At 47.7% G+C, this 16131-nt stretch overlaps 1 protein-coding gene across 1 annotated transcript in view; it reads right to left on the bottom strand.

Moving 5' to 3' along the window:
* The window catches only part of LOC146859580 (uncharacterized), a 52005-nt gene extending 40138 nt beyond the window's left edge, over positions 1-11867 (bottom strand). The window contains exon 1 of the mRNA XM_085646510.1: positions 11723-11867. Within this exon, the coding sequence (XP_085502636.1) occupies positions 11723-11738 (16 nt within the window). The 5' untranslated portion in view covers positions 11739-11867. The remainder of the gene's footprint in view (positions 1-11722) is intronic.
* Positions 11868-16131: the final 4264 nt, after the last annotated feature.

Genomic DNA, 16131 nt, shown 5'->3' with positions numbered 1-16131 from the left:
GAATTGTGGAAGAGGAAAGCTAGACAGTCACAGAAAGACGCTGTTGAGTTATGGCGTAAAGAATCACATAGGCGCACCGAAAAAGCGCTAAGACAGGAAGAGAGAAGTAAAGAAAGTGCAAATAAAGTTCGAGAGAATCTGTTGATGGAAGAAGGTACACGAGTACAAGCAGAACAAACCGATAGACAAAGAAATGCTCTTAGGACAGGTATGTATCCCCTTCTGGCCGAAGGATTACCTAAGGCTACTACGGAGATACCAAAAGACTTGCCACCCCCATTGTTTCCGATAAAAGTACATCCTAAAGGACATCCCAGAACAGCAGAAGATATTTTTCTTTCCTCATATTTAGATGACGCAGCTCCCGAGTATGCTAACCCCGCACCACATAGACCGTCTGCTGGGGGGGTTCAACGTCAAGATCAGGTATCTGTCCCTGTGCAACCGCAAGTCCCGACACAAGCCCTGGCAAGCACATCTGTTTCCGCATCTGTCCCCGCAACTGATTCTACAGTTGTGTCCACGCCTGTAGTGGCTGTAGCACGTTCAACGAATCCTTTCACGTCCGGTACCCTAGAGGGGGCTACTGGAGGTGCTACTAGCATTCATTCCACGCCACCCCGAGTGAGTAAATTTTCTTTCCAAGAACCAGTACATGCACGTACGCCCAAACTTATAAATACCCGTATGCTTAAGGATCTTATGATAGATTGTAGATATGATCCGGTGCCCGGCAAAGAGGACGAAATGGTTCTAGCATCATTACGTGTTAGACGAGCTGCATCGTTTTTAGGGAAGCTACCAGGAATGGCTATGCATTTAGATAGCATATATCATTTTGTTCAAACAGGGAAAGACCCTGAATGCATTAACAGAGCTATGGAATATCAGAAAGTAGAGATACAGGGAGAATTGTTACGTTTTCTTGTAAATTGTGTGATCAGAAATCAAGACCGACCGGGGGTAGACCCGGGAATAATGCAAACTCTTACTAAATGGAGTCAGAATATATCAGACGGAAGACATGATAAACAAGGAAGTATAGTAGCCATGTGCCGAAAAATTAGGAAAGTAGAACGTATACATGAAGAAAGATTGGAAACAGACGAGTTTGAGCAAGATGAAGCGTCCGAATCAGGGGATTCCGTAAGACAGTCAGACACCATAGCCTATGTAGGTAGAGGAAGGTCCTGTAATAATACTAGATGTTTTTCTGATCCGATACACTCTGTATGTCCAAACAATAGCAGAACGTATCCGACGCCTATAATAAATCTGAAGTCTCCTGAACATTTGTTTCAAGCCGCAGATAAAATACTCCGAGAACGAAGGGGTTACCACCTCCTCGATTCTATGGACGAGCAAGAATTAGCTAGGTCAGCTGTTCATTGGATTGACAGTCCTGGAAAATATGGTGATGAGACAGTAGCACACACGTTTTTAAACCTCAGTCCAGATGAACAACGTTTAGCTGGAATCTATATGATTCAGCAACTTCTTATATTATATAAGAACCAACATGCTGATCCTGGTCCCTTACCTGATATATTAACTGAACTACTCACGAATAGATGGAGAGGTTCTGGTAACAAGTTAATTAAAGAAATATTAGTGTCACGTAAACAGTACGTTCTTTTTGTAAGCCCAGATCCTTTCTCACTACCCAACAAGGAAAGAACGCCGTACTACATGGATAGACAGAATCCCTTACGAGAAGTACACCCAGTAAAGGGCGAAGACAATAATTTTCACCGTGTATTTGTATATACACCCATATCAAAAATCGAATTGTTAGAAATGAAGAAAGTAGTACCCAGTCATGACAAAGACCCAGCGGGTTTTCACCGAGAAATTAAAGACATGTTACTGATGGGAGAGTATACCTATCCTGATATTATGACGATATTAAAGGTGCTAATGCCTGCTGGCATTTATGAAAAACTGAAAGAAAAAGAGTGGGAAGTGGGAGATCAAAAGATAGATTGGACAGCATTAGAAGCGGAAGAAAAGGCCCGAACTGCAGGTTCAGGGCTCGGGGATAAAGTTAAAGCATTACCAGGTTTACTAGTACAGGTACTGCCACGTTTATTAACTACGAAAAAGGAAGATTGGGGTGCAATCTCAGCCTGTAAACAAAAGCATGATGAAGACACAAGTGATTATTATGCCCGATTTGAAAAATGTTTTGGTATAAATAGTGGTATAAAAGCAAATAGTGAGTCATATCCACATTTATTTGTGACAAAACTAGTGGAAAATGCCTTGCCCCCAGTGAAGAATAGAATATTGAAATTCGAGAGTACCTGGCAAAGTAACACTCCGTCACAAATGCTACAAATGTTACAGTATCATCACAATAGAATTAGAGATGAACAAGAACACGAACAAAGACGTATGAAGGATACAAAAATGAAAATGCTAGTTTCCCAGACAGTACCAGCGGATGGTCACAAAAAGGGTGTGACACATTCCGGAGATTCAGCAGTTCCTGTAAAAGGAACATGCAATTATTGTAAACAACTAGGCCATTATGTACACGATTGTCAAGTCCTGAAGCGTAATATAGCTATAGGTATTGCAAAAGAAAGACCACGACCATTCAGACAGGATCAGAATGAACAAGGAGCTTCGCAGCATGCACAGTCCATGCCAGCTCAGCAACAGTCCATGCCAGCCTCACAACAGCCCATACAGTTTGTGCCAGCTGCACCACCGTTGCCTGCTGCTGCCACACAAACAACAACACGACAAATGTATCAGACCGCACAGTACGAATATCCTGAGTATCAACGCTACACATGAACCAGCCTAGAGAGGGAAGTTGACTTACCCCTTATTGAGATCCCAGTGGATCAAGAAGGACCTTATGTACATAGTGAATTATTAGGTCAAGACAGAAAATTTTTACTTGATACAGGGGCAAGTCGAACAACAATAAAACGTAGTGAAGTTCCAGGGGCACCCCTCTCAGGCTCTCAAAATGTTTCCCTTGGTTTTTCAGGAAAGCCTATTGTTAATGAAGTATCACAGCCACTTCCACTTACGATTGGTCCCTTGACACGAACTACTGATTTATTGCTTACCAAATCATGCCCAGAAAACTTGTTAGGTATAAAGACATTGAAAGCTCTAGGGGCTATTATCTGTTGTTCTCCGGAAGGAGTAAGATTGTTTTTACGTGATTTTAAAGGTCATTATGTGTCCAGAGACATGGATCCCCGACTACAGACTTTACCCGCACATCTATGGGCACAAGGCCCTACTGATGTTGGTTGCATGAACATTACACCATATCGAGTCACATTAAAGGCAGGAGTGGTACTACCACGAATGCGACAATACAAGTTACCTCAAGATGCTGTAGCGGCTTTACTGAAAATCATTGACGAGCTTATTGCCCAAGGAGTGGTTGTGGAAACCGACTCCAATGTATGTAATTCACCGATAATTCCGATTCTTAAACGAACTGATCCTACGGCCCCGCCAGTATATCGATTGGTTATTGATCTGCGAGAATTAAACAAATGCATTGTGCCACAATTTCCTGTGGTCCCCGATATCTCATCATTACTGACAGCTATTGATTCTCGAGCCACATTCTTTACAGTAATTGATCTCAAGAATGCCTTTTTCAGCGTCCCAATAGATCCGGAGAGCCAATATCTGTTCGGATTTAGTTTAAATGGACGAAGCTTTAAATTCACACGCGCTCCTCAAGGATTTACAGAAAGCCCCAGCATCTATAGCCAAGCACTGAAACGAGAACTTGACAGTATACACATGCCAACTTGCACTACACTGCTTCAATACGTCGATGATCTGCTGATCACCGCCCGAAGCGAACCCGAATGTGAAAAAGCATCTCTGACAGTTTTACAATTTCTAGCCGACAAGGGGCACAAGGTATCCCCTTCTAAGCTGCAATTCTGTGTCCAGCGAGTTATTTATCTTGGTCACTCGCTGTCCAAGGAGGGAAGGCAGCTTACACCCGATCGCATTCAGTTAATTGCTAACATGCCAATACCCAAGACACAAAAGGAGGTGCGGGCTTTCATAGGCCTCACTTCATACTGTAGGCAGTGGATCCCTCAATATGCATTTTTAGCAAAACCACTCATTCAGTTGACAACACAGGAGGCAGCCACATCGACTGTCCTCCCTTGGACTCAGGAACACACACAAGCTTTTGAAAGCTTAAAGAAAGCTCTATGTCAAGCACCTGTTTTAGCAACGCCATGTTACTATAAGCATTTTACACTCTTTGTTACAGAACGTGAAGGTACTGCCTTGTCAGTGCTCACTCAGGAACAAGCAGGATCACGCAAGCCATGTGCTTATTTTTCCAGTACATTAGATCCCGTAGCTCAGGCTTTGCCTGCGTGCCTGAAATCAGTGGCAGCAACAGCTTTAGCAATCAGACAAAGCGATGCCATAGTGTTAGGACATCCATTGACAGTACAAGTACCACACGCAGTAGAGGTTCTTGTGAACCGAACGCAAACACAACACTTGACCGTAGCTAGACTTACAGGATATGAACTGACATTGTTTCAGCCACATATAGAAATCCGACGCTGTAATACATTGAATCCTGCTACACTTTTACCTGTAATTGGAATAGACCCACTAGCTCATGATTGTGTTGAAGTTATTGAAATAAAGACGAAACCCAGACAAGACTTAACAGACGTTCCATTGTTAGATCCAGACCTGACGTTGTATGTAGATGGATCGTGCATGAGAACAAGTACAGGAGATTTAGTGGCCGCGTATGCAGTCACAACAGACACTGAAGTTATTGAAACAAACTGTATAGATACTTTGTCAGCCCAAGCAGCAGAGCTTATTGCTCTGACACAAGCCTGTATTCAAGCCACAAATAAGAAAGTTAACATATACACTGATTCACGTTATGCATTCGGAGTCGTACATGACTTCGGGGTGCTTTGGCGAGAGAGAGGTTATCTAACTTCTCATGGCACCCACATACAGCACGGGTCCCTCATTCATGCTTTGTTAGACGCAATTCATTTGCCCACTGCTATATCGATTATGAAATGTAAAGCACACACGAAAGTTACTGATATCATTTCTCAAGGCAATGATTTAGCTGACAGAACAGCTAAGCAGACTGCTCAGACTCGCACATCCGACATGACAAAGCCAATAGTTCCGACACCAACACAGTGTATGACGATTAAGGATCCCGCACTTGACATAATTGACATACAGACACATGCCACAGCAGAGGAAATAAAGAAATGGACTGAACTAGGAGGGATCCAGACAGATCAGGGATGGATGACGAAGGAAAAATCTGTATGGTTTCTTCCTGATTCAATGGTCCAAGCGGTCATAACTACGATTCATAGTCCAGCGCATCTAGGAGAAAAAGCTATGCTAGACAGCATCCAACACATTTGGTTCAACAAACATTTACGAGCAGCAGCTAAACAAAAAGTCTGTACCTGTATGATATGTTGTCAGTTTAACCCAGGAAAAAGCATTCCCGTAGAGCAGGGTGGATTTCAGCCTCCTGATCACCCTTTTGAAGTCCTCCAGATGGATTATATCCAGATGGAACGATGTCGAGGATTCAAATATGTTCTCGTAGTTGTCTGTGCCCTTTCCCGTTGGACTGAAGCATACCCAGTATCAGATTACACTGCCCCGACCACTGCCAAGCAGCTAGTTCGAGAATTCTTCCCACGGTACGGTTTACCACGTGTTGTGTATTCAGATAACGGCCAGCCGTTCTCATCCGAACTGATGAAACATGTTTCACTTCTGCTAGGATATCAGTGGAAGTTTCATTGTGTCCGACACCCCGAGGCAGCAGGTCTCGTGGAACGACATAATCAAACTTTGAAAATCAGATTGTCAAAAATATGTAGGGAGAAAGGTGTCGACTGGATAGTAGCCTTACCAGTTGCACTCTTTTACATGAGAATGGTAGCACACTCTCGAACAGGGCTATCCCCTTATGAGGTGATCTTTGGAAGACCGCCGAATATGTGGGGGACGCCTATACCCCGTAAAATAACTGATGTTGACTGTAATATGCTGACAGATTACCTGGCTTCCTTGATGTCTGCACTACAATCTTGTCGTTCACAGGTAGCTGCAGCCTTTCCTGACAACACTGAGGTGAAACCCCATGACATAGTCCCGGGGGATTATGTGCTTGTGAGGAACTTTGACCGAAAGACTCAGCTGGAGCCCAGGTGGAAGACGCCCAAATTAGTTCTGCTTACCACAAGAACAGCCGTGAAGATCGAGGGAAGAAAGGGTTGGGTCCATTCAAGTCATATCAAGAAATTTCATGGACTTCCTTCGGATATAAATAGCCCACCTCGTGTGTCTTCACCCATTGACTCAAAGCTACCTTTGGCTGAGGCCAGTAGCAAAGACCTTTATAAACTGAAACTTAGACCCAGGCCGTCGGACGATTTGATTGTTTAAGTCCTCTCCAAGGTGAAGCGGTTGAATCTGTCCCCGACATGTATCCCTTAGGTCTGAATCATGAACAATCGAGAACAATGTTGAAACGACATGCATATTGTAAATTACTGCGTAGCCACTGTATTGTGACTTTATTAATTTTGTTTTTCTTGAGTTTTATAATAATTATTGCAAGTATATTGTTGCATATATATTATCCTGTTTCTAAACATGTTTTCAATATAACTGATGAACATTCTTTTAGTGACCTACCCCCACATGAGTTGTCCTATAGACTTGCGCTGCGTAATAACACTTTCATTAGTATGTTACATCATTCCCATCAGACTAGTAATGCCACTAATTGTTGGGTGTGTGGCCGACTCCCTCCCTATCAGAATAATAAAGGAGTTCTGCCGTTCTTTTCACATCCATTCACACATAATGGCTCCTGTGGAGCATGGTTTAGTTTAATGAATTCCATAGACTCAGACACCGCAGTTTATCAACACCATTGGATATGGGGAAATCTGAACCTAGTTTTATTCAAAGTCTGTTACCCTGATAAGGAGGGTCACCCCAGTAGAACAGGAACTGATCTAGAAAATGAAGTATATAGATTAGGTAATTTTACACCTAATCTCATGATTCTGAATGTCGAATCCGAAGTTGAGCTTATTCTGCCCACCATGTCAGTATTTCCAGTTAAGGGTGAATTATGTGTAAGAAAAGTTGGTTCCATACATATGGGCCATAGCAAATGCACTACTACAGTAGAATTTAGTGATGAAGGCAAATCTTCATTTAGAGCTTCACGCCACTCCTACTTCATATGTGGTCAGACTGCATATATGGGTCTACCTCCAGACTGGGATGGTACCTGTTACATAGCATTCCTTTTGCCACCTGTTTTCCTAGCTCCTCCTGATTATTACCGAAATGTTCATTTAGTACACAATAGAGAGCGAAGAGATCTCCCAGTTGTCGATTATACTGAGACGGCATGGGACAAGTATGTAGATTTCAATAAAGGTATCTTTCCCTATATAGGTACAATTTCAAATAGTAAGCTGATCCGTAGACTAACCAAGACTCTTGAAGCTGTAGTGAATGAAACTATAGCCGCCCTAGGCAATCTGACAGAGGAGCAATCTGTGATGAGAATTGTTGTTCTTCAAAATCGTCTTGTCCTTGACGTCATCCTGGCCGATAGGGGCAGAGCTTGTAGGGTCATCGGATCAAGCTGCTGCGTATTCATACCAGAAAATTCGCCATCTGTATATAAAGCTATAACACGCCTTCATAAGATTGTGAGCCAGATACACGAGAATCCAGGCACTTGGACGTGGTCCGGGTGGTTTTGGAGTGTGATATCAGCCTGGGGATGGAGAGTTCTATCCTTCCTAGGTATTGGCCTTCTTATACTATTCAGTTGCTGCTTATGCTTGCAATGTGGACCAGCGATTTGTGGTCTGTGTGCCACATCGTGTATTCCACATCAAGGTTTTCGCTCAAGATCCCGGAAGAAGAAAGAAGAAGAAATGATGCTCCATGAGCAAATCGATGGATTAATGAAGATTGATGTTTCTTGACGGGCAAGTAGGGGACAAGGAGGGAATGTGGAAATGTGGATTTCCCTGATCAGTTATGTCCCCTATCTTGGACCCCAACGGTTCTATGTGCATGTTACAAACACATGTATGTTCCCTCCAGTTCCAGTTTCGAAGACGCAAACACATGTGCGTCCACCGTCAACATGTCCTCTGTCAGATCCGCCATTAATGGGCTGGATATTCGATTCCTAAGTATGAAAGGCCACCGACTTTATATGGCTAAGTTACTCCATTTTTACAGTTCAGACAAAGTAGGCCCGATTCTGTCATCAAGCTTTTCCCTGCTCTCTGCCTCTGACAGCTTCAGCTTGAGCTCGCATCTGTATCCATGAACTTTGTCCTACTTCCTGTGCAGCTAACGGTGCCTGCCTCGGCCAGTTTTGTCTGCCTGCCAAGAAGCTGTATTTCACCTTCGAATTATCTACTTTGCTCCTCAGCCGATGCATTCCTGTCTAGTAGTTTAGATAAACATTTCCTTTAGCTACTGAGCAAAGGGCCCGGCCTCTCTGTCCTCATGCAAGTAATTCATAGCCCTGTTGCCATGGAAAGTTTTCTGCCCCTTGCATCTCATATAGACACTTAGACGCTTGTGCACGCACACACAGTCAGTATAGAATAGATTCTGTCCGAGAGTCCTTCCTTGTGGATAACATAGTTCTTTAAACATAGGATGTTAGATATGATTTGGGATTAGGTTGACTTGACCCCCCAGACTTTTCGTCTCCACATGTAGAGCTAAATGTCAAGTCCCCTTCACCCCCTAGTTGCACGTCAATTACACGTCATGCTGCTGCGCGCGCATCTATGCCAAGTATTATCTTATAGATCCACCTATGTATGACATCATAACCAATCATGTTTCTTTTTACTCCTTATTACGCCCATTTTCGGTTACGCACTTACAGTATCGTTTCTCTTATCAATTGTTACGCCTTCTACATTTGTTTCATTGTAATGTATGTTCTATAAAAGCAATTTCCTGTCAATAAAATATCGTACTTCACTTCCTGAACCCCCGTGGTGACGGAACCTGAAGGCCGCGACTCGAGTCGGCCATTTTGGAATAAAGCCCATTCAGAAACCTCTTATACCACGGATTCTGCCTCTTATTATTCTGAGCTATTTGATTTAAGATTCCGTATGAAATTCAGTCCAGGTAAAAGAATATTTACCACAGGTGTTGAGGAAGCAGGGGGGGGTGTTGAGGATGCAGGGATGGTGTTGAGGATGCAGGGGGGGTGTTGAGGATGCAGGGGGGGGTGTTGAGGATGCAGGGGGGGGTGTTGAGGATGCAGGGGGGGGTGTTGAGGATGCAGGGGGGTGTTGAGGATGCAGGGGGGGGTGTTGAGGATGCAGGGGGGGTGTTGAGGATGCAGGGGGGGGTGTTGAGGATGCAGGGGGGGGTGTTGAGGATGCAGGGGGGGGTGTTGAGGATGCAGGGGGGGTGTTGAGGGTGCAGGGGGGGTGTTGAGGGTGCAGGGGGGGTGTTGAGGGTGCAGGGGGGGTGTTGAGGGTGCAGGTTGAGGATGCAGGGGGGGGTGTTGAGGATGCAGGGGGGGTGTTGAGGATGCAGGGGGGGGTGTTGACGGTGCAGGGGGGGTGTTGACGGTGCAGGGGGTGTTGAGGGTGCAGGGGGTGTTGAGGGTGCAGGGGGTGTTGAGGGTGCAGGGGGTGTTGGGGGGTGTTGAGGGTGCAGGGGGTGTTGAGGGTGCAGGGGGTGTTGAGGGTGCAGGGGGTGTTGAGGGTGCAGGGGGTGTTGAGGGTGCAGGGGGTGTTGAGGGTGCTGGGGCGTTGAGGGTGCTGGGGGGGATTGTTGAGGGTGCTGGGGGGGATTGAGGGTGCTGGGGGGGATTGTTGAGGGTGCTGGGGGGATTGTTGAGGGTGCTAGGGGGGATTGTTGAGGGTGCTAGGGGGATTGTTGAGGGTGCTGGGGGGGGGGGTTGAGTGTTGAGGGTGCGGGGGGTGTTGAGAGTGCAGGGGGGGGTGTTGAGAGTGCAGGGGGGGTGTTGAGAGTGCAGGGAGGGGTGTTGAGAGTGCAGGGAGGGGTGTTGAGAGTGCAGGGAGGGGTGTTGAGAGTGCAGGGAGGGGTGTTGAGAGTGCAGGGAGGGGTGTTGAGAGTGCAGGGAGGGGTGTTGAGAGTGCAGGGAGGGGTGTTGAGAGTGCAGGGAGGGGTGTTGAGGGTGGTTGTTGGGAGCGCTGAGGGTGTTGGGCGGGGGAGGTGTTGAGGGTGCTGGGCGGGGGGGTGTTGAGGGTGCTGAGCGTGAGGCTGTTGAGGGAGCTGAGCGTGAGGCTGTTGAGGGAGCTGAGCGGGAGGCTGTTGAGGGAGCTGAGCGGGAGGCTGTTGAGGGAGCTGAGCGGGGGTACTGGGGGTTGTTGAGGGTGGTGGGGGGTGTTGAGAGTGCTGGGGGGTGTTGAGAGTGCTGGGGGTGTTGAGAGTGCTGGGGGGTGTTGAGAGTGCTGGGGGGTGTTGAGAGTGCTGGGGGGTGTTGAGAGTGCTGGGGGGTGTTGAGAGTGCTGGGGGGTGTTGAGAGTGCTGGGGGGTGTTGAGAGTGCTGGGGGGTGTTGAGAGTGCTGGGGGTGTTGAGAGTGCTGGGGGTGTTGAGAGTGCTGGGGGTGTTGAGAGTGCTGGGGGGTGTTGGGAGTGCTGGGGGGTGTTGGGAGTGCTGGGGGGTGTTGGGAGTGCTGGGGGTGCGTCTTGGGGGTCCTGGGGGGTGTTGGGAGTGCTGGGGGGTGTTGAGAGTGCTGGGGGGTGTTGGGAGTGCTGGGGGGTGTTGGGAGTGCTGGGGGTGCGTCTTGGGGGTGTTGGGGGGTGTTGGGAGTGCTGGGGGTGCGTCTTGGGGGTCCTGGGGGGTGTTGGGAGTGCTGGGGGGTGTTGAGAGTGCTTGGGGTGTTGAGAGTGCTTGGGGTGTTGAGAGTGCTTGGGTGGGTGTAGAGAGAGTGCTGGGGTGGGTGTAGAGAGAGTGCTGGGGTGGGTGTTGAGAGAGTGCTGGGGTGGGTGTTGAGAGAGTGCTGGGGTGGGTGTTGAGAGAGTGCTGGGGTGGGTGTTGAGAGAGTGCTGGGGTGGGTGTTGAGAGAGTGCTGGGGTGGGTGTTGAGAGAGTGCTGGGGTGGGTGTTGAGAGTGCTGGGGGTGGGTGTTGAGGCCATGGGGGTGTTGAGAGGTCTTGGGGGGGTGTTGAGGGTGCTGGGGGGTGTTGAGGGTGTGTCTTGAGAGTGCTGGGGGTGGGTGTTGAGAGTGCTCGGGGTGTTGAGGGTCCTGGGGGGTGTTGGGAGTGCTGGGGGGTGTTGGGAGTGCTGGGGGGGTGTTGAGTGTTGGGGTGGGTGCTGAGTGTTGGGGGTGAGTGTTGAGGGCCCTGGGGGTGTTGGGGCTGCTGGGGGGTGTTGAGAGGTCTTGAGGGGGTGTTGAGGTTGGTGGGGGAGGGGGCAGGAAAGGAAGGGAGGTCGCGCCTACCCTCGCAGCACGGGGGGGGGCTTGTATCGACTGCCACGTGTGAACGCCGCCCCCCCTACCCACCACCCTCCAGAATAAACCCGAGAGACCCCTCAAAGTCCGGGCACGGGGGGGGGGGGCGGGCAGCGCCCACACAGCACTAGAGCTCCCTCTGGAAACACCCCCGGTGACTCCCATTTCATGAGTGGCCCCAACGCCCGCCCCAGCCCCTGCACTCACTCGGTCCCAGCGCCATCTTCCTCCTCTTTATCTCGTTGTTACTCGCCTTGCCTGTCCGCTTCTTTGTGGGGGCGGGGCTTGCTTTAGGCGGATTTCCTACGGAGCTCGTGCTTGTTGACTCTTCGCTTCTTTTCCTCGGGTAGTCCGCTCTCCGTTTCTACCGTAGGGTTAGCGTCAGTGCGGGGGCAGTAGTTTGTACGCCCCCTCCCCCCCCAGACGGGCCCACCCCCCCTCTCATGGGTGACGGCGGAGGGGCGGCGGCAAGGGGGCACCTCCCAGTTTTCACAGTGCTTGTGCGCAACATTTCCATGGCCTCCCTGTACTTAGGCGTGACCCTCAATGGCGTGCGTGACACTCAATGGCGTGCGTGACACTTTGTCATGCTTTTACCCTTTCAATTTGATGACTGCATAGTCAGAGTGCTTTCTCTGCCAGGATGGGATTTTGCAGCACTATAAATAGACAGGCCTGCCCTTCAGGGCCGGGCTCCCTGAGTGCAGCAATGCTGGCCTCTCTCTTGCACAGCTGCAAGGCTCTGAAGCCAGTGTCTCCTGCCATCAACCTGCTGGGAGGGCCTGAAGCTGCTGTTGGGTCTGATCAGTGCTTCGAAAAGGTGCTCGCAGCTGCCGGGATCGTTGGGGACCCCACACACACTTCATGTCTGGAGGCAGGAGGGCAGGTGAGGCCTACAAAGCCTTGACTTTAAAGACTACAGCATCCAGCACCCGGGCTTTATGTCCAGGGACCTGGAGGGGCTGGCTGGAGGGAACGAAAAATACGTCTTAAAGCTTTTAGAGGAACCATCCGGCACTGCTGCTACTTCCCACCAGCATGGACACCTACAGAGGACTGGAGCCATGTGGCGCCACCAACTCACGTGCGAAGGCACAGCTGCAAAACACAATTTACTTTCCTGGGTCCATCATTAGCATTACATGCCGGAAAACAAGAAGGCACCACTTGGGGCTGTGTTCAGGATCCTCTTCTTAACAGGAAACTGACACCAGATCCATTTTTCCCAGAGATGCTGGCCCAATTATTCATTTACATAAAATGCTCAGCTGAAGCAATTCATTGTTTGACACTTAGGGGCAGATTTATGTTTCCTGGCGCATCCCTGCAAATCAGCAAGGATGCGCCAGATATGATGCGTCACGCAAGTTTACCCTTGCGCCACACATGATGCGCCGCATTTACAATGCGGCGCACCATGGCGCAGGAATAAACAGATGCGTGACGCATCCGATGGCGTAAGGTTGGCGCAGTGCTTCAGTTGTGTCGCAAGCGCGACGCAACTCCAGCACTGTTCCAACCTACCCTATCCCTAACATGGTGCGTCAAGCCTTACGCCTGCTTCAAGCAGGCGCAGGGTTTTGGCGCATCAGCGTTGGGAAAGTGACTCAGTCAAATCTTATAGATTTGACTGAGTCACTTTTCAGGGTGTTCCTGCGACGGAACGCCCCCCCCTCTGTTGACACGCCCACGTGAAACCTGACGCAGGTTTTACGTGGCGCAGGGCTTTACATCGTGACGCATCTCCATAGATGCATCACGATGTAAATATGGCGCAACGTGGTGCAGGGTTTACACCGCTGCTGCGTCACAAAAGTGACGCAACGGCGGCGTAAAAGTGGCGCATCTCCAATATAGATCTGCTCCATAGTGACTAACCCAAGAAAACACCCGCTCCTTCCCTGCCTGGGAGAAACAGTGAGGTGCTGACTATGATAATTGTGGCTCTGCAAGCTGAACTCCGCTGACTGCCTTACATGAATACTGCGCCTAGTGGCACATTATAATGTTGATCCCAGGAGCTATAAATAGAGTGACTAATGTTAGTGCGCTGATATTCACACTAGCACTCAAATGCCCTAGTCTAACCCCCGATGTGTGGTACTTTGTAGGGCCGCTTGTAGTGTCTTGCATTTCTGCTTAGACAGTCTAATTATCCTGTGGAATGTTGACATTCATGTGATGTATTGGAATGTTGGCATTCTGGACTCTAGGAGTCAGTTGAGAGCTGGGCTGAGCAAGTAACATACTGCTCCTTGTGGGGTCTCTGCATAAGCTTCCATCTTCTACTTGGAATAAACTTCTAAATATACTACCTCGTCTGATTCCTGATTCATACACCTTCACTACAATTTTGGCAACGATTTGGGTGAACTTCCGCCTTCCACTTCAATAGACTTTAGGGATTTAAATAACTTCAAGATAATGAACTTCCTCTTCATCTATCTACTAATTCATAAGCATACTGGCACCCTGCGAGCCCCACCAGTGACCTCTCCACCGGTCGCTCACATCCTTTAAGTGCCAGTCCCTGCTGTAATTTGTGGCTTGCCTGCGCGCTTTTCCTACAATCTGTGGAGGATTCCCCTGCCTTACTGCCTGTTCTACTACTTGGGGATGCCCTGTTGAAAAAAGTATTTTTGTCTGCCTGCGGTAATTTGCTTTTATTTCCTTGCGAGGATCGGATTACAGGTTGTGATGTTTGACATTAACTGTGTACATTAGCAACTGTTTTCGACTATCTGCTAGCCTTCCTTCATGTGAGGGTCTTGTAGTGCTTTTGGTGGGCTGTGGATGTAATTTTATCGCATTTTGGGATGTTTCCTAAACCGAAGTGATTAAGAAGCAGTTGGTGATAACGCCTGCACTTTGAATTCGCTTGAATTTTACTTGCGCACTTTACCGTCTTCGTGCGTGAGCAGAGGAATCCCTGATGACGTCCTTCATCGTCATTCTTCTTTGCTGCCGACCGATGCCTCATCCAGCAATGCCCCGTGAGCCTTCCGGCGCAACGTGGTGTGGCATGATGTACGTGCCGCCATCTTTGATCACAAGCACTACCTTTACTTTGTACTTCAGCACTCGTCATGCCAACCACGTCTTCATTGCCGTTCAATTAAGTTATCTAAGTGGATTGACAGCTCATTCCGGAGCATTGCTGTCCGATTACCATTGTGGGCAAAAACCACAAAAACTCGGTTTAAATGTGCCGAAGGACTTTATTTTACGTTCTTGTCCTGTTGCTGTTTCAATTTTAGACCCACCAGATTGAAACAATATTTTCCTGCTGATTTTAACCCCTTCCCCGCTCATGACGGAACCGTTCCGTCATGAGCCACGGTTGAGCTGTGCTCATGACGGAACGGTTCCGTCATGACACGCCCGTTGGCGGCCGCTCCGCCTGCGCGGCGCTGTTTCCCCGCCTGTGCGGGGGGACAATGCAAATGGGCGGAGTCATGACGGAACCGTTCCGTCATGAGCACAGCTCAACTGTGGCTCATGACGGAGCGGCTCCGTCATGAGCACAGGCCCACCACGCTGCCCCCCTGCCCCCCCCAGCGCTGCAGTGGAATGTCCGCAGCAGCGAAGGGGTTAATGGATATTGCTCTACTATGATTTCCGACGCATGGATTTATTTCAAAGGCGAAATTAATTCAACAGTGCCATCTTGTGGTTTTCCAGCGCTAACACACCTGAACATTCAATATAGATAAATACTTGGGAGCACCTTAACAGATCATCGTCCTTCACTGCATAGTAAACGTCGTAGGATCGCTTTCTTTCCATTTTCTGAGTTGTGTTCCTTTCCCGTGGTATCTAACAGTCTTTTACCAGTTGGTGAGAGCACCTTCTTCATTAAAACGGCACTAAGTGCGTTAGCACTTTATTTCTTACATTTCTACTTAATGACAACGGTGACTACTTTATTTATGTTATTTTATTGTTTTATTTTGGGACAATTTACCTTATGATACTTGATTAATATAGTTCTTAATCTCGTTACCACTACTCTTTAACTATTTTTAGTTATGTGCATGCATTATTTCCTTACACAGTCCTTCTTATCGGGTGAGAGTTCGCTCACCGGTGAGTATTATGTAGGCAGTTGTAATTTTCTAATGGTTACTTACTGATTCTTCTATTGTATTCCAAATTTTGTTCTATAAGCTTTACTTATTTCTGCTTCTTTCTTACAATTGTTTTATTCGCAGATTCCAGCTTTGTAACTTTTAGGTTATATGCAATTTTTGGGATATTTGTGATTGGTTGTTTTCTGCATTGTTTTTTGCATTTTTCATGTTTCACATTTATTATTCTGCCTTCAATTCAGTTCTTATGTTCTGTGCAATTTCTTATGCGTAGACATTTGTTACGTGAAATACATTTTTCATGTATTTCTGCTTAGTGTTGATGACGCTCGTTATTTTCTTCGCAGGTTAGACCGATCAAACTATGCTAGAATTTTTTTGCAAATTCTTCTTGATGTTTGTCACCTGCATTTCCATTCTTCTTTATTTATTTTACACTCATGAGTTTTCTTGGTTCTGTGCACGGAACCTCTTCCTGTGATTCTTCTTCAAAAGTTCTTTATGATTTTTCTTCAACAGTTCTGTATG

Source organism: Triturus cristatus, chromosome 3_1 (assembly GCF_964204655.1).
Source record: "Triturus cristatus chromosome 3_1, aTriCri1.1, whole genome shotgun sequence".
In the NCBI taxonomy this organism is placed as follows: Eukaryota; Metazoa; Chordata; class Amphibia; order Caudata; family Salamandridae; genus Triturus; species Triturus cristatus.
This window is presented reverse-complemented; position numbering and strand designations above follow the sequence as displayed.